General features: G+C 38.0%; 3 protein-coding genes across 7 annotated transcripts; 1 reads left to right on the plus strand and 2 right to left on the minus strand.

The window, feature by feature from the left end:
• Window positions 1–256: 256 nt before the first annotated feature.
• Window positions 257–6,965, minus strand: LOC127434872 (tetraspanin-7-like). Of its 2 annotated transcripts, none has more exons than XM_051687905.1 (2): window positions 6,869–6,965; window positions 257–3,477 (listed from the first exon to the last, which is right to left on the minus strand). In XM_051687905.1, the coding sequence occupies exon 2, from the start codon at window positions 2,100–2,102 to the stop codon at window positions 1,029–1,031; it is 1,074 nt and encodes a 357-aa protein (XP_051543865.1). In that variant the 5' UTR covers window positions 2,103–3,477; window positions 6,869–6,965; the 3' UTR covers window positions 257–1,028. The 2 variants fall into 2 exon arrangements, with proteins under 2 accessions (XP_051543865.1, XP_051543866.1); XM_051687906.1 differs by having other exon boundaries at window positions 257–2,962; window positions 6,869–6,891.
• LOC127434869 (zinc finger protein 502-like) lies at window positions 5,226–11,787 on the plus strand. The gene is made up of 7 exons (XM_051687901.1): window positions 5,226–6,069; window positions 6,906–7,111; window positions 7,296–7,385; window positions 7,475–7,570; window positions 7,676–7,786; window positions 7,926–8,079; window positions 8,716–11,787. Exons 1-7 carry the CDS (start codon window positions 6,036–6,038, stop codon window positions 10,398–10,400), a joined length of 2,376 nt encoding a protein of 791 aa, XP_051543861.1. The 5' UTR covers window positions 5,226–6,035; the 3' UTR covers window positions 10,401–11,787.
• LOC127434867 (uncharacterized) lies at window positions 10,509–21,955 on the minus strand. Of its 4 annotated transcripts, XM_051687897.1 has the most exons (21): window positions 21,553–21,955; window positions 20,956–21,149; window positions 20,739–20,843; window positions 20,463–20,555; window positions 20,245–20,355; window positions 19,954–20,077; window positions 18,908–19,330; window positions 18,378–18,624; window positions 17,389–17,582; window positions 17,016–17,241; window positions 16,707–16,861; window positions 15,760–16,009; window positions 14,712–14,836; window positions 14,194–14,449; window positions 13,983–14,092; window positions 13,662–13,911; window positions 13,357–13,478; window positions 12,555–12,813; window positions 12,300–12,457; window positions 11,949–11,978; window positions 10,509–11,804 (listed from the first exon to the last, which is right to left on the minus strand). In XM_051687897.1, the coding sequence occupies exons 1-19, from the start codon at window positions 21,581–21,583 to the stop codon at window positions 12,307–12,309; spliced, it is 3,426 nt and encodes a 1,141-aa protein (XP_051543857.1). In that variant the 5' UTR covers window positions 21,584–21,955; the 3' UTR covers window positions 10,509–11,804; window positions 11,949–11,978; window positions 12,300–12,306. The 4 variants fall into 4 exon arrangements, with proteins under 4 accessions (XP_051543857.1, XP_051543858.1, XP_051543856.1 ...); XM_051687898.1 differs by lacking the exon at window positions 11,949–11,978 and having other exon boundaries at window positions 16,707–16,858; XM_051687896.1 differs by lacking the exon at window positions 11,949–11,978.
• Window positions 21,956–22,268: the final 313 nt, after the last annotated feature.

The raw sequence follows: 22,268 nt of genomic DNA on the forward strand, positions 1-22,268 counted from the left end.
AATTTTTTCACAGAGCTTTAGGTCAAGACCCATTAAACTGACCAAAAAAAAAAAAAAAAAAAACAGGAAAATACTGTGGCTCATCCAAAATGTTGCTAATCTTCACTTGTCTGCCACTAATCCAATCTACTTTGGGTAGCACCAATAACTAGCACACAATACAAATACAAATAAGGGTTTAAATACTTGCACTAAACTTGTATTGTTGCACCAACAACTCATTATACACATATCATTACACAGAGAAAGGGTTAGAGAAAACTACTGATATGAATCAAGTATCTTTGGTGGCAAACTCTGCCTTCCCTGTTGTGTCCAAGATCCCTCTTATGCAGGTCGTTTTTAAGAACAATACATTTGTGTCTTTTTTCATTCTTTTAATTGTCAATATTTGTATAATGAATGTACAAATAAAGCATTTCAGGGAAAATTCATTTAGAAGCCTTATGCCACTGATAGAAAAAAAAATACAGAATGCATATTGAAGCACTTTGTATACAAGAATCATACAGTAACAAGGGATACCACTTGCTTATCTACAGCATCACAGAACTCTGGGTTTGATCAATTAAAACTGGCATTGTTGTATATTATTAACATAGTTTTTACTTTACGTTACTCTACAAGACAAACACATAAGTCACTCTGAAATCATGCAAGCTATATATACATAAGACCATCCACAAAGGTTTATATTACACTCTACTTAAATATTTACAATTCACATTTAAATGTATTATTTCTGACATTTTGTTGCATTTGTTCAAAAACACCGTCTGGTCCCCTCCAGAAAAAAAATAATAAAAATCAGAGTTCTCGATGTAACATGCTTAACTGTACCTTCCATGCTTTTTGAAGAAAGTTTTTGGTTGACAACTACAGCTCAAGGTCTACAATTTTAAAGCCCTAAGCTCTGTTGTCCAAATATGGACTAAGTAGGCATTCCTTGGACCTGAAAATGCAATGCGAAAACACAGGGAGAGGACATAATTTTGTCAGTGGCCTTTTGATTCATGGTGCTTTAAATTTCAGTGAGCTCGTCTTCGTAGCCTAGGTGCAAGACGATTGGCAAGCAGACATGCAAGGGCTATACCTGCCACCTGGGTGAAAGCAAGACCTAAAACTGTTGCAGCAATGTGAAAGACGTTCTCATTGACAAAGCTGAAGACTTTGCGGAAACAACCGTGGGCGTGAATCCCTGCAGGCTGTATGTTCCCACGTTCGTTCTCTGGCAATGGTCTGTTGCGGCAGCCTTTGCGCCTTATACAGCAACTATCTGGTAACGAAACGGCAAAGGAGTAATTTCCAGAACTTCCCATTAAGTAAACAGCATCCTGAATGGCCCAATCAGACATCAGCCAGTCTCGCCAACCCTCAGCACCACAGCACTCTAGTGCCCTCTGAAGGCTGTCCAGCGCATCTGCACAGCCCTCATCTTCTCCATAGTCCAATACAGCTTTCTGCAGGCCACTACGGAACCCTTCTGCAATTTCCTCCCTGTAGAAGAGCCCTGAGAGACCTGCAGCCAGACCACCCAATAGTGTAGCCAACTGGAAGAAGCCATAAGCCCGCAGGAGGAACGGCAGGTTGGCAGCAACGCCCAAGCATCCTAAAAAGCCCCAGACGGTCACAGCAGCCCCTGTGCCTAACAAGATGAAGGGCGCATTGGGGTAGCGGTTAGCTGACAGTAGCATGTAGTCGGCTAACGAAGCTTGTGCCCATACCCCAAGGGTGAAGATCGCAAGCCCTGCTGCCCAAAAGAGGAAGCTGAAAATCAGGAGTGCAAGACGCAGTAAGGGCATGACTCCCACCGCCCGGCAGCACGGTGGAGCAGCACCCACTGCAGGAACAGGGGGTGCCAGCGAAGCCTCCGAGCACAACGACAATGAAAGTCGTTGCTGTTGGTCAATGTACTCTTGGGAGGGTGAAAGCAAATATCCAGGGAGTGCAGAGGGCCGTCGAGAGACTGAAGGCAGCGTTGGCAGAGCTGGCCGTAGTGGCGAGGACAGTCGTTGAGCACCGTGCAGCTCTCTTTCCCACTCCTTTGCACAACAGGGGCTTGGCCGAGCTGGCAGGGAGTCATACGGTGGCGCAGAGCTCATGGTCTTTATCTACCTCCTGTTTCACTCTCTCTTTTCCTCCTCCCTTTTCCAAGCTTCTTTTGTTTCTCCTCTGTTGTTTACGTCTTTCCTCATCTCGCCAGTGTTTTATGGCTGGTCATCAACCCACCTCTCTGCCTCTTCACACCCTAATTTCACCATAAATCGTATTTAGCGGATGAACGCGTGACACCCTTATCTTCGTCTGCAGATTCCCTGCAGTATTCCGCTGTTTATTTCAAAAATTTCTTACACTCTCTTGATCACAAATGCTTCATGCTTCTGCAAAGGCTGGCTGACTATACTGCGTCTCTGACGATGTTTAGTGGTTATATGGCTAGATTACTGTTAGCCCACCCTTCTCCAGATCTCCCTCTACTGGTGCAGTATCCACAAGTCAGGATCATAAATGTCTGTACTGATCGATATGTGGCCTTAATAAGCCATTATTAATGTAATATTTCTACAACACAGGTATTGATTACTTTTTAGATTAAATTTTATAAGATATTCAGCATTACTCAGTCATGCAGGGCTATGTATGTGTCTGTATTCAAGGACATGTGTAGAGATATTTCACTTACAGCTCTGTGGTGTGTACATCACATTGATTATAACATGTTCCTATCGGTTGTGGAGCAGACAACAGATATGTTAACTAGAAGCATACTGTTATATTCATATAACAACATACAGTATTCATATATGAATGCATATGTTTTCTGAACATACTCTGTTATACAACAAGGCTCTTTTTCTGTTGTTGGTTTTGCTTTAGAAGAATACAAGTACAAATTTACATACCTTCACTTTTTTGTCTTGTCGTCCACATTTAGTTTACTAGTTCATCCAAAACATGTAGGCTTAAAAGAGCAAAATACAAAGTCTTTACCATTAACAGGCCACACCCAGGTAGGCTGAGAAAACTTCATCTCAGTCAATATTAACTCCTCTCTTATGGATTTAAGATTTGATCTGTTTTGTAATTATTTTTTCTCCTTCTAAATGAGGGACAGCTAATTCTTTATCTTCATACTTTAACTTACCTTGAGAGAAAAAGTTATCTGTTTATAATATACACTGTCAAACACTGGCTCAATAAACCTTATATATTACAGTCAGATATAGCGCATGCACACATACACACACATAGGAAATGCCCCATGATTATGATCCATAACTATAAAATCTATGAATAGAGCAGTATCTCCCTCGACAGATGATAGAAACGGCTAGGATGTTAGGAAATGTGCCCCACTCCCTCCCTCCTCTCCTCATTCCCCTTCACCCTATTATTCCTTCCTTCCACAGAACCCTTTATTGTCTCTTCCACTAATTAACTGTGTTATGAACAGAGGTGCTTCTCAGAAAAAGACATCTGTCAATAAAAAGAGAGTAAGACAGGCAAGGATGAGAGATGGGACCAGAATGAAAATGGTGAGAGAGACACAGTATAGTGGTTGTTAGTAGACTCTTTGTGCATTCATGCACAATTGCAATAAGTATGAAGAGTACAAAAGTCACAGCAAATGTGTCTTTTTATTATAACTGTATGTGTTTTATGACTCATTCGAAATGTTGCCAATCATATTATCTGAAATCTGAACTCTGCAACTAATCGACATTTTCTTTTGTAATTAATTTATAAAACAAAGAGGTAAAAATGCATTTGATTGAACTCCTTTTTAACATTCCTGATTAAAGTTTCTATACTCTTCTAGAAGTAGAAGACCTTGTAATATCATGTCAAAAATGGCAGCCTTTATTTTGTGATGCACGTCTTTTTGCTGTGAAATCTTTGCTGATTTTGATAACGTTAAAGTAATAATAACATTACTATTGTTACTGATATTTTTTTAAACTTTATTTAAAAGAAAACTAAATGCTTGCATCAAATATGATACAACAAGCTTTTGAGGTATATCTCACCATCATCATTCCATTCATGCTCACCGCAATAAAAACACTTAATTTTGAAAATACTGACTTCTAATTTTATAAGATATATTTAAAGTGGGAACTGATATTTATATGTACTTTTATATATGCAGCCTACTCTGTCATTATAAAGATCTCATTGTTTTACATTACAAGCTATTATGATGTCATCTTACTTAATTAACCTCATAAAACCCAGCCAAAAAAAAAAAAAAAAAGGTTTTACAATTTAACTTTTTTAACCGTTAATATAGTGTTTGGTGCATAAAAAGTATATGATATTTTTCTGAACAAAAATAAAAAGATTTTATTCATAGTTTATTTGATGTGCTGAATTTGTTATGTCATACATTTCAGTAGACCAAGGAGTTGTTGTTGTCATGGCCAAACTCACAAACATTTAATATGTCTGAAAAGCCCAGGGTGTCCTCTTAAAATAATCCAAGATTTACTTCTGTGGCATGTATGGGCTAAGAGAAACTTAAATAACAAAAGTCCTACACAACAATGAATTGCTGGGTCTCAGGAGGATAATGATCTTTATACATAATCAAGCCACATGCATCAAATGATACAAAAACAGAAACAAAAATCACATTAAAAACATTGTTTTTATATAGGTTAAAAACAGCTCCATTTACTAATATATATATATACATACACACACACACACACACACACACACATACACGCAGGCAGCCAAAAGTTTGGAATAATGTACAGATTTTGCTCTTATGGAAAGAAATTGGTACTTTTATTCACCAAAGTGGCATTCAATTGATCACAATGTATAGTCATGACATTAATAATGTGAAAAATTACTATTACAATTTGAAAACAATGTCCAGAACTTCTTAAACTACTTCAAACAGTTCTCATCAAAAAATCCTAATAGCTTTCAGCTGTGTTTGATATAATGGCAAGTGATTTTCTAGTACAAAATTAGCAATTTAGCATGATTACTCAAGGATAAGATGTTGGAGTGATGGCTGCTGGAAATGGGGCCTGTCTAGATTTGATCAAAAATGACTTTTTTCAAATAGTGATGGTGCTGTTTTTTAACATCAGTAATGTACTGACTATATTTTATGATCAGCTGAATGCCACTTTGGTGAATTAAAGTACCAATTTCCTTCCGAAACAGCAAAATCTGTACATTATTCCAAACTTCTGGCCGCCAGTGTGTGTGTGTGTGTGTGTGTGTGTGTATATATATATATATAAAATATATATAATTTTCTTACTGCTTTATAGGGTTAAACTTTATTTTCTAACTAAAGCATAGAAGCAAACAAGTACTAAAATAGACAGCCCGACAAAATACATAGTTGCAGCTTAAACTTTATGTAAATATATGGAATTTATTGGTTGTATTTAATATTTTTTATTTAGCTGAAAAGCCGATAACAGGTTGTTTCATGATAGGTTCCCATAATTACGCGACTGGGGCATGTTGTCACAGAAAGTCAATGAACTTTGTCTGAAATGTAAAATAGCTTTTATTATTATTATTATTATTATTATTATTGTGAGACACTGTTTGTGCATATATTACAAAAATACACCCACCCTAAGAAATATTCACTTGAGTAAACAGTGTGTGCCATGTAAAGGATTTGCTGTCGAACTGTTTGATGGTACTTACACTTGAATGAATTCCTTGTTGGTCAAAGTTGGGCTTTGCTTTGGAATTTGTCATCTGTAAATGCCATGTCTTCTTCAAACAAGTTAAACACATTTTGTTTTAAATGTTACAGCGTGAACTCACTGGACATTGCGTCCGTTCTCCGCCAGACCTCAAGAGGCCGCCGAGTGCAGCCATTATTTCAAAATTCCCAAAAGGCGCGAACAACCTGCTTCCGGTTGAATGTTGTTGTTCGTTGCTTCGGTCAACTTCACGACAACCGTTCGCCAGCGAGGTGTAACTGTTTAATTCAGTGATGTGAATCGTTAAAGTTTAACAGAGACAAACATACAGACTTATTTTAACCGTAAATAATGGAACTCTTTAACGTAGAGAGTCGCGAGGCGGGTAAGTTGTTTAGCTTGTCAGCTAAATGCTAAGAGAGTGAAGCTAGCAAAACCAATCCTGTTAAAGTTACTGACGCACCATACAACTCAAACACGTGTTTGTTATTATTTTAATAGAGGCCTTGAAAATAAAGTCCTCTTTTTTTTCATCTGTCTCATGACTGTAGCTATGATGTGACAATAAGTGTTATTTTTCGAAATATTGAAGTGTCTATGCTGAATAGTGCTAGGAGTTCCCAAAACTAGGTTTTTTTTTTTTTTTTTTTTTTTTTTGTTCTTATTGCATTATAAATGGATTTTATTCAGTAAAATTAGTTTTGTCATTACAACTAAGATTTAAGTTATGGTGAGAGTTTTTCAGAATACCCTTTAAGATTTATGTGCAATGCAAAATTTGTATTTTTGATTTGAGTTTTGTAGGATTTACAGTTACCAACTTCATCACAGGCATACATCAATTAACCCCTTCTTCTAAAGTTAGACAAAAGGCATGTAATAAAGTTTCTAAACTTGATCCCTGCCTCACAGACAGCTAAACCCCCCTTCCACACATAAATTATTAATAAGATGCAATCTATAAAACATGTAGGCATTCATTCAGTGTACTCCAGAATCAGAACAGGAGTGTGTCTGTGTCTGTCTGTCTCTTTTATTTTTATTAAGTTATTCCTTGCTTAATATAAGAGTTCTTAGAAGTATCAGGACTTTACCCCACAATTATAATTAAGTTTAACATCTAAGTGAAACATCAAGTAGAAGGCTTTCTGATCAAATTAACTTGTATTTGTATTAATATTTACCTGCACCATCCATATTTTCCTCTTCCCCAACCCCAAGCAATCCCTGCTCTACCTCTCTCTGCCCTGCGTCTGGTTGTGCCACCTCTCCGGCTGATGTCGGCGTTTTTATGGCAGGTGATTCAGCGTCGTAATGTGACACAATATGGGAAGCTGGAGCAGTTTGTGGTGCTGGTAACAGAGACTATTCCAGACATCATGAGTCGAAGTCTGGTTAATAAACTGATCTTTCACCTGAGGAAAAAGGTAAACCTCAGTTGAGTTGAACAACATGAACAGCCAACAGCTTATTCAGTATTCATATTTAAATTACCTAATGTAAGAAAATGAGTGTTATGATGGATATTTATGTTTACATTAGCTTACATGCTCAACATTGAATCAGTTTGAATTCAGAGACAACATGGATCAAATTCTGCCAATGTTTTAGGTGATCTTGGAGCTCTGTCTGAAAGATAAACCACCAGACCTCTGGATCATTCAGGCACATCTGGATTCACTTCGAAATTTCACACACAAAGCAAGTGTTATTTTTAGCAGCAACCATATACAATAATTCCATCTCTTTTACATAAGTAACCTCTTTTTACCACTTTCAATTTATTGCAGTGTAAAGATGTGGAAAGTGAGATCATCAATAACAAATTTGTTAGAATGGTGCACAGCATCTTAGAGGACACAGAAAAGAAAGAGAATTTCATTCAGGTTAGACATTTATATCTGTTTGCCTCTTTCATGTCTTTTGTGGTCTCTCTCTCGCTCAGAAATGTAATCTTAGAAAGTGTTTCACCCCGGGTTCTCTGTTTTCAGCATGTCTTTCCTATAGAATATGGATCAGGATACGATGCAGTGATGCAAAGCCTGGCATGGGAGTTCCTGTCTCGAGTGGAAGATCTGCTACCTGTTCCCAACCTTAAAGAGGTGGGTTGTCCTCCCTAGTGAAAGGCTGTTAAATGCATTGTTCATCATATGAACATTTTTCAACAAGGAAATGGTCTGTTTACAGAAGCAGAGTGGGTAACCCTTGTCCATTTGACTGGGCCATTGTGTTTTTCCTCAGACGGCTTCAAGGCTTTGTGGTGGCCTGTCTATGATGGAGGAGATTGTGCAGCCACTATCAGATCCAGTTGAGATCAAGGATGTGCTTCAACACTTCAAAATCAGACAACTCCTTGTGAGAAATAATGAGCACTCTCAAAGATTTATCAGTGAAAGTGAGCTTAATTACAAAACCATATTTACATCCAGGGTCATAATTTAGAACCATCTACGTAGAGTTTTTGCATTGTAATGTAATTTTCATGAAACTTTAATAAAAAAAAAAAGCCTTCACATTGTGTAGTTATGTGAAAAAAATTCTATATTCTTTAAATTTAAAAATATTTACTGTATCATGGTGGTATTTGTTTTACTATCTTAAATTAAAAAAAGTCAATATTACAGTATTTTTTATTATTATTTTGTAATACATAAAAATTGCATTTCAGTAATAAAAATCAGAGTAGTGTAAATGTTAAAAAAAAAAAAAAAAAAAACCCAAATAAATGACGGTTATGGGAATTTTGGTGGGAAATGTGCTTAATAGTCATGAAATGAGTTACAATGCAAAAAAACAAAACAAAAAAAAATCTTAACAGTTCACTTCATTTTCTTTTTACCAAAATCTTAATATTTGGTTTTGATTTTAGGCAGAAATGTGACCTGGGCATAATGTTTGCATGAGATTCACCAATATATATAGAAAAGTTTGATTTGTTAAAATGATGTTTCTGCCAAGCCATTATTGGAATAATTTTAGCATTTCCCTTTTTTTTTTTTTTTTTTTTTTTTTTTTTTTTTTTGTCGTACAGTGTCCATTCCTTCTACAGCTGAAGTGGTTGGTTTGCCTCAACCAGTTGCACAAGAGACAATCTCGCCTGCCGTTACCATTGAACATGAGGAAAGTTTACCAACCACTTCCATCGCACAAGAGACAATTATCGTTGAATCTAGTGGCACCGAGAACGAATCAGAAACTGAACAAGCGGCCATTACTATAATGAGCCCTGCTCACAGTTATACTGAAGAGGATGTAGCAGACAGCGAGGAGTTTACAGCAGTAGCCAGCACTGAAGAAACAGAGGAAGTCTTAGAACAAGAAGAGACAATTTGTGAAGAGAAGGATTCAGAGATCTGTGAAGTCCAGCAAATCTACCTCACTGCAGATGGTTCTGCTGTGGTTGTATCAGAGTTTGAAAATGAGGTAGAGGAGACGACTCAGCTGCAGTTCCTAGAACAACCAGATATGATTGAAGCATCTGGTGTGAGGCAAGTCAGCTTAGAGCAGTGGATCTCAGAATTAACTGGAAAGGGCATCTCTCTACCAGTTTTGCCTCCGAATCCTGTTGAGATTGTGAGGGAGGAAATGATCTATGTTCCCGTCATAGAAAGACCACCATCTGTAAAGTCCATCATCCACAGAAAGAGCAGCCCACCACAAGTTGCTGTTTCCAAAAAGACAGCTGCCGCAGCTTCTGAATCACAGACAATGCAAGAGGAGAAACGACACACGTGTCCCGAATGTCACAAAGAGTTTCGTTTCGAGTGCCTGCTGCGCAATCACATGCGCACTCACACAGGCGAGCGTCCATTCCAGTGTTCAGACTGTGGTAAAAGCTTCCGGTGTCTCAGCTTCTTGACCAATCACATCAAAACACACTCGCTAGCCAGACCTTTCAAATGCACGCAGTGCATCAAGACCTTCCGCAAAAAAGCAGACCTCATCAAGCACATCCGCGTGCACACGGGCGAAAAACCGTACAACTGCACCGTCTGCGGCAAGAGCTTCTCCCAGGGCTCATATCTGAAGATTCATCGCGAATGCCACACCTCGGAGAACCTCCACCAGTGCCCTCACTGTGACAAGAGGTTTCCGACAGCATTCAAGCTGTCCATCCACGTCCGACACCATTCCATGGAGCGCTCATACCAGTGTAACCTGTGCGGGAAAAGTTTCATCTACGCCAGCCTTCTCAGAAGACACAAAGGTTATCACGCAGGTGAGCGGCAGTACCTGTGTTCTCTCTGCGGCAAGTCCTTCGTCTACATGTTCGACTTAAAGAAGCACCAGCGCAACCATGAAAAACCCCGGGACAAGATCCCATGCAGTCTTTGTCAAAAGACCTTTGCAGGACCAGAGATGTTGAGGTGCCATCTGCGCATACATACCGGAGAGCGGCCATTCCACTGCAAAATATGTGGAAAAGCCTTTTCTCAGATCGGTAACATGAAGAGACACGAGCGTGTGCACACAGGTGAGCGCCCGTTCACCTGCGAGAGATGTGGAAAGACCTACAAGCATTCTTCTCACCTGAAGAACCACATGCTCAGCCACACAGGTGAACGGCCGTGGCAGTGCTCTCACTGTGGGAGGAGCTTCAAGTTTGCTGGTCCTCTTAAGAAGCACGAGAGAATTCATCTGGGCGAGCGCACAGACCGCAGAAGGAGCTTTGAGCAAACCCGTGGCCGTAAGAAACTCGAACCCAAAAGCCCTTGACTGAACATTGGAGTCTGCAGTTGAAACATGACATGACCATTAAACCTGTTGAAATATGTTGCATTAATAGGCATCATGGTATTTCAATCATGCTGGATGACTTCAACATACAAATAAATAATTGTTTATTGCACAGTAAAATGGCTGAAAGCAATATGTGATTAAAATCACTCAATACAACAAAGTATCGTGAATTATGTACAGAAGAATTAACGAAAGGTTATGGCATATTTTTGTCGTTTTCTCCGAGTTCGGAAGGAGGTTACAAAATTGCCCATCCAGAGAATTAATGGATACATTTCAGTTCTGATTATCTTGTCTCCTAAACAAAGGTGGCTTATTGCTATAAATGTCTTGTTTTAAGCCATCGTATTATCTACTATTCCATAATTACAGTGCAATGCACAACTTGGCAAGGTATTTTTTACACAGAGAAAGTGGACAGAATGTGAGCTTAAACCTTAATTTACATAATTTGGATCCAACATTTGGATCATACACATTGTGCTCACTCTTATGCTAATGAGATTTGGCGTCATCCTGTGTACTGGTAAACTACATATTTTGTTGCTAAATCTAGCAAATCAAATATACTCATATCTAATGCATTTATGTAACAAGGAAATCTTTAGTGTTGCATTTATTTCCAGGTCATGACTTTTCCTCTTAAAATTGCTTCTCATTACGATAAAAATAAACAATAATAATTCAGTAGTGGAAGTTGTTTTTAGAAGACATTATTCACTCCAGGAAAAATCAGTCTAAACCAGGAAGATAAAGATTAGCTAAATTCACACGTTCCCATTATGTTATAAAATATTTCAGTGTTTTTTTTGTTTTTTTTTTTTATCATAAAATTTGCAACAAAATCGAACTAAGCTTATTCACATTCCTGTTACTTGATTTTTGAGTCCACGACTTTAAAAAACAGTCTGAGAAAAATGAGATTTTATGCCATCTTTGTCATTTTTCATAATAGATGGTTAAAAAAAAAAAAAAAAAAAAACTACAGTTACAAAGTACAAAGGAAATAGCACTGATTGGTCTCTGAGGAAATGACTAATCCAAATAACACCTTGCTATGCAAATATTATACTGCCTTCAAAGTCATGGAAGAAGTTGAGACAGTTCAGTGTTCCCTGTGAAAATGTGTGATCAACTAAAGCCACAAAACAACAGCACTGGTAGGCAAATGTCTTTTAGATGTGCAGAAATCATGTACCGGTGCCTTTGCACTCAGCTGGTCAGGGGGTTGTGTGTCCCCTTGCTCCATCATCCACAGGCCATGTGACAGAAAATACCTCAATGTCAGGTCCCGTTTGTACCTCTCAGGCCAGATATGGAGGAGAAAGTCAGTCTTATGCACACTCCACAGGAGATTCTGTGGTGGAGTTAGACTGAAAACTGCAATAAGATGACATATGATTAATCACTAATGAAGTAAACAGTTATTTCTTGTAAACATCAAAACTTTATAGTATCTACTTTAAAATGCAATTCAAATAGGCAATTCAACCAAAAGTGACAATTCTGTCAGCATCTACTCACCCTTTTTAAAGGTCACTCCAAATCCATAAGCTGTTATTTTTTCCATGGAAAACAAAAGAAATGTTTTGAAGAATCTTTATGCAGCACTTGACATTTGTCAAGTTCCAATAAGGACAAAAAACACCACAGAAGTATCATAAAAAGTAGTTAATACGGCTCAAGCACTATATTCCAAGGTTTTATTTTTGTTGTTGTGAGGAACAGACCGAAATTTAGGTCACCATTCATCCATGGAAAATAAATACAGGAAAACAAATGGAGGTTTGGAATGACACGAGAATGAGTAAATAGTGACATCATTTTCATATTTTGGTGAATTATTTCTTCAACTACGATTAATAATATATTCACCTGAGCTTTATGCATTTGCAGATGTGCTGGCGGTTTCCCTCCCAACTGTCTTTGGCTTTTGAGTCACGGTGGTTTCGGCCTCATCTAAATATGGATACTTTTCAAATATTTTCTTTATCTGGTTGAAGAACTTCCAATACACCTTCTCCCCATTATTTCTATATGTAGAAAGTCAAACATATACAATTCTTATATTTGACTTGTAGTTTTAAAGAGCATTACAGCAACATTTGAGGTCTTTGTTGTTGCATTTACCTGTAACTGTCCAGACACTGGCGGTAGCTGGCCTTCAGTCTTTTGATCCTGGTCCGACACTGTTCTGCGGTTCTGCTGAAGCCCTTATCAGCCATGGCCTGAGCGATCTGCTCAAAAATAGGTCTGCGTATGACACTGACTTTCAGCTTCTCCTGGATCTTATCACTCCCCCAGATGGATATGAGAGCCCGCGTCTCAACGTCACCCCATGTCAGCTTCGGCCCTTCCCCAGAGGGAGGTTTGGAGAGAGCTGCTGATTCTAGGCATGCAAACACATTTTTAAACATCCAAATGCTGTTTCTGCAGATCAAAAATATATTCAATGACTTTCATGATGAACTTATTTAGGGATCTAAGTTAGAAAAGAAGATTCACAGGGATAGTTCAACCAAATATGGAATATGGTGATCATTTACTCAACCTCCCATTTCCTGTGAACTATCACTTATAAGTCAACATGAAAAAGCTTCTGCAGCCCATTTTTTTCTTTCATAATGTGATGTAATTCTAAGGGAAACAGGATATTCAATGATATCGGCTGAAAAGGAAAGCCTTTTCAGAGGTGGAGTAAGTTTGACATTACTTTGAAAATAATTTTGACAATAGAATACAAAGATAACAATGTTTTCTTTGGAATAACATGCACCAACTAATCACTGTCAATTAGACCAGGAATGTGTATTTAGAAAGTAAATAGGGTCAATTTTGATGATCATTTTATATTTCTGTAATAGATCAAAAGGAAAAGAAAGTGTAAATGATTGGCATGACCAATCTTAAGATGAACTTTTGTCCAGTATACCTGAATCCGAATCAGTTATGGATTCCAGCTCGCTGATGTCCTGCTCATCAGACGTTTTGTCAGTGCTTGTGTCCTTTAAAAGAATCTGTTCCATCCGGTCGTAGAATTTACACTCTTCCTTGCTGAAAAAATAAGGGAGTAGAAACATATTTCTAAATATTTACTTCAAACTCTGGCTATGTTCAGAATCACTGATTACATCATAACTACACACTATTTGTGCAGTATGCAATATGTTTACAGTATAAACAGTATTTATTGTTCCAAAATTGTAAACAAGCGACACATCTGAGTTTCTGACTCACCCTTCATAGTAAAACTGGGCTTTGAGTCTTTTCACCCGTGAGTGGCACTGTTCGCCCGTTCTGTTGAAACCCAGTGCTGCCATTTTCTTTGAAATGTATCTGTAGATGTGCCTGTTTTTCAGGGAGCTCTTGAGGCTGTGCTGCACACGTCCCTCACCCCAGATCTCCAGCAGAGCCTGGGTCTCCTGGTGTGACCAGGGCATCTTCCTGCCCGATTCAGTCACTGCAACAACTCCTGCCCACTGGGATTCTGAGGAAGAATGTCAGGATGATGAGAATCAGTAAACAAGAAAATCAAGTGGATGGATGGATGTCACATACCTGCATCCTGATCATCTTTCTCTTCAAAGTCATCCGTGGAAAAGTCCTCATCGCCCAACACCTGCTCCAGTTTATCATAGAACTTAAAACCTACTTCCTTTATGCCACATCTAGATGAGAACAATATTGAGGACATTACTAAACCTCAAATAAAAAGCTTTTCATGAAACTGTCCAGTTATTTGTAAAGTCAACCAGCAAAAATAACTCACTTTTTCTTTTCGTAACACTGCCGGAAATTCTTCCTCATGTTCTTGATCTTCAGTCTGCATTGCTCTGGTGTTTTAAGGAATCCCTGACTGTTCAGTTTCTCTGCTATATCAGCAAATACGTGGCCGTTATGGACGGAGCCTCTCAGGGCGTTCTGCACCTCATCTTCTGCCCACACATCAATGAGAGCTTCGGTTTCTGCGTCTAACCAGAAACCCGATGCTGTCTGCTCCACACTGCTGCAGGCCTCCTGAGATTCTGAAGGAAGGAAAAACTTTATTTTAAGGGACTGTAGACAGTCCATAATAGTGTCGGGCAATATGAGGGTTTATACTGTGTCAGCTAGTAGAGATACTGCTGTACTGGTAGTACAAAGTAATATCTGCAAAAATAAAAGTCTACACAAAACAGAAAACTATAGGCTAGGGTTAGGGTTAGGGAGTTAGGGTTATAATACTTATACAATTTAGGGTTAAAAATATGGTTAAAAACTTTGGTCATATTAAAATAATAAAAACACCTGATTTGATGGTGCTAAAGGATTCATTATCTGGCACTTCTGACACTTTGGGAGAAGAATTCTTTTGAAAAATGTCTTCCATCAGATCATAGAATTTGAAATCTACGTGTTCGGCTTCAGATGAACTGCAGAGATAAAAAAAAACAAAAAAACAATGAAATCATAAGCAGAACCTATTTCAATTTCTAAAACATAATATTACATTTTCTGGCAATATTCAGTAAGTGCCTTCACACTATAAAAGCTCTCCTTATACACATTTTCTGTAGTCATTCTAAGTGGTCAAACTAAATATTATATGAGCAATTATATTTTCCAATAATGTTTATTTTTTTTTATTTTTTTTTTTGAGGTTGCAATTTTTGCAACCATGTTAATGAGTCTAAATACAACTTTAACCTATGATTTTTTAATTTTCTAGCAATTTATAATAATAATAAAACTATATCTACTCATAGATCTTAGCAAAGTCCAAATGATGCTACGTCTTGGTGTCACAGTTTTATGGAATGTTAGATTTGTTTCGGTAACAGGGTTGCGTGCAAAATGTGGGACACAGCTAAATATTACATTTTTGGCCATTAATCTTTGTCAATAATTTTAAACTGAATTAACACTTTACAATAAGTTAAAAAAAAAATTTAACATTATGCATGAGGTATCATGAACTAACAATGAACAATATTTTTAAACAGTATTTATTAATCTTTGTTCATGCTAATTGATAAAAACACACTTGTTCATTGGTAGTTCATGTTAGTTCATATTGCATTAACTTATGTTGACATATACAACTTTTAATTTTAAAAGTGTACAAGTAAATGTTGAAATTAACATCAACCAAGACTAACAAATGCTGTAAAAATGTTTTCATTGTTAGTTCATGTTAACAAATGTAGTTAACTAACGTTAATAAATGGAACCTTATTGTAAAGTTTTACCAAAATTGAATATTAGTTTATTATTTTATGCCTAAATTACTGTAGGCAATAATTTACAGTAACCACTGAATGTGCAATAAATAGGTTTTAATGGGTGTGTGACTGGCCTGATGCGGTCTCTGCACTGCCGGTAACTGATCTTCAGCCGTTTGATTCTGGTTTGGCACTGCTCAGCGGAGCGCGGGTAGCCGTGGGCGTTCAGCTTGGCTGAGATCTCAGAGTAGATGTGGCCGTTGTGAGGGCAACGCTGCAGGTTCTGCTGGACCTGCTCATCACCCCATAACTGCAGGAGAATCAACGTCTCTGCATCTGACCATGCAACCTTCTTCCTGTCGTCTGTGCAGTTCACTGCTGTTTCTGTGTGTGGTGATTAAAGGAGCACATATAAAAGCTCAGTTTCAGTGTCATTTCAATGTCTCAATGTTTAATCATACTCTATAAGAACATTTGGGTCATTGCATGTGGTCAATAAGCGTATAACTCTTCTATCTTTTTGTTGAAAGCAGGTATTACGTGAAAATTGTAGAGGTGTAAATATTTGCTCTGACAAAAATTCGATTACAATTTCTCATTTAAATGATGTAATGCATCATAAAATCTGAAATTGTCACATCTCAGTTCGTCTGAGTGAATTATTTTTGTACAGTTTATTTAGTAAAATGTATATTTTGTACAATATTCTTTAATATAATTTTAGTTCAAGACTTATATTATGGATAACAAATGAACACACAACACAGTGTTATTAAATTAATTCAATTAATTATTAAAGAAAAAACTGGACTTTGTAGCTTTTAGTCAATGTCTAATAGCTTTGAAAGAATCTATAAGCTGTTGAACTCCTAAAAAAAAACAGAACCAAAAATATTAAGGACTCATTTTACACTTGTACGTTCAATAGGAAATACGTCACTCGTAAAGCGGTTTGATTGGGTCTTTAAATCAAGTTATCGTTGCATTGAATTTTCGTTGTCAGAATGATGTATTGTGATGCACTGATGCATTTTTACAGCCCTTTTAATAGATTGCATGAACTATGGAAACAAATGCATACCTATATCCTGGTATGTGTACACCTGGTATTCACTGTCCGACTCTTCGTCTTTGACCTCTGTCAAAAGCATGTGACTGGACTCTTCATTACTCATAATTTTCTCCATCTGTTTATAGAATTTAAATTCAGCTTGCTCTTTGCCCTCCGTGCTGCTGCTTTGGGGAAAAATAACAACACAACAGCTTTTTTTACATATTTGATATACTACAAAGGGTGCTCTTAATATGTTTAATCTAGTCTGATCTTAAAGGGAAATCATCTAAACTTTCTTTTTAATCAATGCCCTATTAAAGATGGTGAAGCACTCACAGGTTATTCTCATAACACTGTTTGAAACACTGCTTCAGTCTCTTCATTCTAGTCTGACACTGTTCTGCCGTTCGGATGTAACCGTGAGCGGCCATCTTTTTGGAGATCATGGCGAAGATGTGTCCGTTCTGGTGGACTCCTCTCAGTTCTCGCTGGGTTCTGTCCTCTCCCCAGATCTTGATCAGGGTTTGAGTCTCTAGGTCTGTCCATGAAACATTCCTAGTGTCTTGAGAGGACATAACAGAAAGACACTGATTTATAGTTTAATATACAAAGTTACCCTACTTGAAAATGACCAATGTCAACAGCTAGACTTCAGCAACAGTAAAATGGAACTGAAACCAGAAATCCAAAAAATGCTAAATCAGAGTACCCTCCTGTCCAGCATGACCAAGAAACTCCTGGTCAGTAGTGTCCTCTTCCTCCTGCTGTCCTGTGGACTTGTCTGAAATTGTGTCATCTTTAGCATTGATACGGACTTCCTGGTTTGTAAAGGAGTCTTTACCACAGAGAATTTTCTCGAGCAGATTGTAGAACTTCCATTCGGGTCGCACTTTTCCTCTCATACTGCCAAACAAACACATATTCACTTCAGTTACTGCTTCTTCCTAATTCAGTTTTAAAGGTTTCCCACAATCCAAAGTTTCCCATATGTCATGTGTCAGATCTCTTGTAAATTTGAGCTATTTGTTACTAATAGAAACCATCTAAACTGCACTGTCACGTTTACCTTTGCATGACGAAATTCTGAGGGCGAAATACAGTCATTTCAATGGGAATCCACGCGATCGTGAATTTCGTGCGATGGCCTTCCGGTGGCGAAGAATTTACCCTCGCGGATTTCACGTGGAGTTCAAATTCTCCACGTTGACCGATAGGAAGTTGTTTGGTTTGGCAGTGACCTCTGTGTGGGCGGAGCTTCGTAATCAGCTACACTAAATATTCACAATAGACAAGGATATTATTTTAGTGGCGAGTTTCTTTATTACTTCATGCTCAGTGATCGCCCATGGAATTTCACCATGCAAAGGTAAATGGGACCGTGCCTTGAAGGCCCACAAATTTCTCATATTGTTGTTCATTTTTTTCACGTCAACAGGAGAGAAAACGAATGTAAGGAAGGACTTGATTTTTTTCCATCAGGACTTTTTTGGATCATGAAATAGTAATGAATACGATGTTATTGGTTAAAATATTTCCCGGCCCAAGTGACATCTCTCTTTCCAAGTTCCACAGAAGAATGAAAGTCATACGGTTTGGAACAACATGAAGATGAATAAATGATGACTAAATTTTTTTTTTTTTTTTGGGTGAATTATCCCAAAGTTCCCATAAAGTGTATTTATGAGTTAGTAAACTCACTTGCTTTCATGGCATTGTCGAAAGCTCATTTTCAAGCGTTTTATCCTGGTGTGACACTGTTCTGCTGTTCTGGCGAACCCTCGCTCGGACATCATCTTTGAAATGAGGTTGAATATGTGGCGGTTGTGGGCACAGTCTTTCAGAGTCCGCTGGATACTGTCTTTCCCCCATATGTCGATGAGACTGAATGTTTCTTCATCTGTCCAAGGGACTTTTGAAGCCTCGGTGGTGGGGTAAGAAGCCTCGTCTACGTAAATGAAGCAAAAACACATGAAAATCTGCTCTGTTGCTTACATTAGTGAAATTCAAGAATGAAAAATCTGTAATCATTTGCTGATCCTCATGTTGTTCCGAACCCAAATTACTTTTTTCTTCTGTGGATCACGGTTTGGAACGACATGAGGTTGACTACATGATGACAGAATTTCAAATTTCTCTGGTGAACTATCACGTCAAATTCTGAGTAGCTTATATCTTAGTAAGCTACAGTTTCAAAGTAGCTTCCCCAATACTGGTTATAGTAACCTCACCTGTATACGCCCCCAAGTGATTGATAAACGTGAATTCTCTGGACACTTCAACGTCTTTGTCATCTCTTTTCCTTTTATTGGATTTCCCTAGTGTTTTTTTGATGCTTGTTTGATTCCGAGAATGAGCAAGCGTTCCCCTATCACTTTTGGTTGGCAAGTATTCCTCATCATCATCATCATTAACATCATCATCATTATTATCATCATCATCATCATCATCTTCATCCTCTCTCTCCATCAGTTCATTTGTCTCTTTCTTGAGTTTTCCCTTCATAGCTGACCAGCCAGAGATATGGAAATCAGATGAGGTTATAGAACTGTGGCAATCATCTTCAAGACCATCTAAATCGTTTCCCAATTCAGACGGGTCACCAGATTCTGTGTGTTCGCTGGGTATGACGACTCGAACCAGTGGAAGAGACTCTGCAACAGAGAGATAAATGTGTTAAATAAATAAAATGTGTTATATCTTTTAGTATTCGAATTAGAAGATGTTGGGTGGCTCGCTAATGTGCTTGATTTCTTCTAATACACAATTAATAAGTAAGGAAGCCACATATAATTAGGGCCCACCAGACCCTGATCAGAAATGTTTCTTAGGGGCGTTCACACAGTAGGTGTGGTTGTGTTCAAAAACAGCTAGACGAAGGGCAACAGAAGTAAACGTATTGCAGTGGTCTCGCTGACATTTTAAAAACCTAGATAAACTAGTTAAACATGCTGCCCATACCTAGTTAGGACCTCCCTAAGGAGTGCCCACAAATGGTTTTCCTTGAAACTGTCCCTTTGTGATTCGGGTTTCGTTAGTGAAACTGTTCCTTTGTAATTCAGATTGTACAGGCCGTTTGACTCACATCACGAACACAGATGCAAATGAATGCACCTGAGGCACAGTTGCAATGTAACTGCATTGTGTATTCACACATATGATTAAATCTTTCGCATGATTATGGGGTAAATAGAATGAGTAAACTTTTATTTTAATGCATTTAACAATCGTCTTCGTACCAAAAACGTAAAAATTTGTACTACATTTAAAGTACTACCATTTTCCAGAAGATGTCCGTTTGCTCTCTGGTGTTCAAGAAGGATCTTCATTTGCTTCGGGACAGAAATTGACTGAAGACACTTGTCCAGAAGAGAGGGACAAGCCCTGAGCCACGAGACCGTCTGAGGAATAAAATCATATAAATAGTGATAGATATTTACCATGAATGTCCAAGCATAACTTGTTTTTAGAATTCTTGATGTAACCTTTATGTCTTTTAGTCCACATCTATTAGCTTTGAGGTCAAAATTGACAAAATATTAATTTGTTACTGTATTTACTAACATACCTGTGAAAGATCTGGGACTGATATCATCCGATCAAGCTGTAAAAGGAAGTCTTCCATAAGTGTATGAATTGTTTTGTCAAATTTTGGCCCGTATTCCACTGGGAAAACATTCTATGAAGCACACAGGAATGGAAAACTGGTAAATGCATTTCATTACACCAGAATAAAGGCAGAAACATGGAAAAAGTGTATTATGAATGTGTATATATGTGGGTAACCTGGAAAAAGTTCTCTCTCTCTACAGGGTTGTTGATAATGGTATGAACAAGGTCCAAAAAATGGGTCTCAGATTCCTCAATGTCTTTGTCAACCTGTGGATAGAAACAACATGTGAAAACCATGTCCATACAGTCCTAAAAACCACCCCCAACCTTCTCATCAGGGCCATCGCTAAAATTCTACATTTGTATGGGTGGGCCTGGGCCCCCCTCATCACAGGCCACGGGCCAACATTCCCAGTTTTCCGTCCACAACGACAGCTCTGCTTCTCATACCTCACTGAGTGTGGTGTTCACACGAGGACCCCGGATTCGATCCAACTGAGGCTGAAGATTGTCCATATCGACTTGATTTTTAACACGACACGACTCCAGAAGTAGCTATACAAAATAAGAGACACTAAACTGCAACCAGTTTTCTCTATAGAAACAGAAAAGCTATGTTTTTACATGGTGGCCCTTAAATTATTTGTTATTTGGTACTATGTCTTACCCTTGCTCTTAATCCAAGTATCAGCTGGGCTCTTTGACGGTAATTCAGGAGCTCAGGCACAGCCTCCGTCACCATGGTTACAAACTCCTCCAGCATCCCATAGTGCTTCACTTGTCTCTGTTCTGTCACCTGCCACATGGCTGCAGAGAGTAACCTCAATGGAGGAACCATGAAGCTCATCAATGAAAGGGGGTCTGGTAAACAAACAAAAAATAAATATTTAATTTTAAAAAAAAGAGTCATGCATCAATGAGAGAGCCAGCATATGCACTGAGGTTAATATAGTCTGGGTTATACATTTATGGAATAGCATCTATATTGCATGTTGAATGACATCCTTATTAAACAAGAGGCATACTCTAATAAAAAAATACCATGTCTGTTGCATGCATTTAAGTGATATGATGCGCCACAAATAATTCAAACCTAATAAAATGTTCTCTTCTAGAATAATACACGATAATCGTGGAAATCAGATCAGACTGAATTTACTACATTGCTACTATTATTTTTATATTTTGTTTTGTAGTGTTGTATTTTACCACAGTGTTTCATTTTACCACAAAGAAAAATAGACAGGTAAAAGCAATTACACACCTTCGATTGGCTTCGTCCACAGCGCGTCCATTCTTTACAACTTCAGTCAAGTTTAAAGAACCTCGAAATTAATAATTTCTCCATCCAAGTAACATAATTCAGAAGGAAGGGACTTTCAGTCAGAATATTTACTGATTTCGCTGTGTTTTCCACCTGACCTTTTTGTTCATTTGTAAACACGAGACTAGACGACGCAGGTTCCGGTCTAATCCGCTTTGGTCTGGTCTATAGTGTATTTTGACTGAGTTCTCCCTCTGGTGGTACAAAACCATATCATACTGGTTTTGCTACTGCGAGGCCACCTCACAAACCAAACTGTCCACCGATTCTTTCCGCTCGCGTTTGTTTACTCGTGTTCTTATCATTAATGTGGATTATTCTAGACTGGTCTGTGACAGATGGTTCAGAGCCACAGTGGAAAAAGAAGATTTGTGCCCATGGTTAAAATTGAGGTGACTTTTATTATGAAGGATGTATCGGAGGATTTCCGATTTAGCTCATGAATATTACGTTAGTCATAACAACGTAACCTTCTTGGAGCTTCCGATCGCGGATTCTATTTAATATTCATGAGTCAAGGTTACCAACGTCTGTCATTGGTCATAACTTATGGTTTATTCAAAAGTGTAATTAATCTAATTAAAAAGTTATTATCTTTCATTATGGCACTGATTTCGAGTAGTTCGTACTCCCAATGTCACACTTGTTTTCTATAG

This window comes from Myxocyprinus asiaticus, chromosome 45 (genome assembly GCF_019703515.2).
Source record: "Myxocyprinus asiaticus isolate MX2 ecotype Aquarium Trade chromosome 45, UBuf_Myxa_2, whole genome shotgun sequence".
NCBI lineage: Eukaryota > Metazoa > Chordata > Actinopteri > Cypriniformes > Catostomidae > Myxocyprinus > Myxocyprinus asiaticus.

Coding starts and splice junctions, on each gene's coding strand:
- LOC127434872 (XM_051687905.1), bottom strand. CDS start 2,102: ATGAGCTCTGCGCCACCGTATGACTCCCTGCCAGCTCGGCCAAGCCCC.
- LOC127434869 (XM_051687901.1), top strand. CDS start 6,036: ATGGAACTCTTTAACGTAGAGAGTCGCGAGGCGG. Junction 7,571..7,675: donor AGAAAGAGAATTTCATTCAG/GTTAGACATTTA, acceptor CTCTGTTTTCAG/CATGTCTTTCCTATAGAATA. Junction 8,080..8,715: donor TCAAAGATTTATCAGTGAAA/GTGAGCTTAATT, acceptor TTTGTCGTACAG/TGTCCATTCCTTCTACAGCT.
- LOC127434867 (XM_051687896.1), bottom strand. CDS start 21,583: ATGGACGCGCTGTGGACGAAGCCAATCGAAG. Junction 16,862..17,015: donor CAGTGTTATGAGAATAACCT/GTGAGTGCTTCA, acceptor TTTTCCCCAAAG/CAGCAGCACGGAGGGCAAAG. Junction 14,093..14,193: donor CAGTGTTACGAAAAGAAAAA/GTGAGTTATTTT, acceptor GTTCTCATCTAG/ATGTGGCATAAAGGAAGTAG.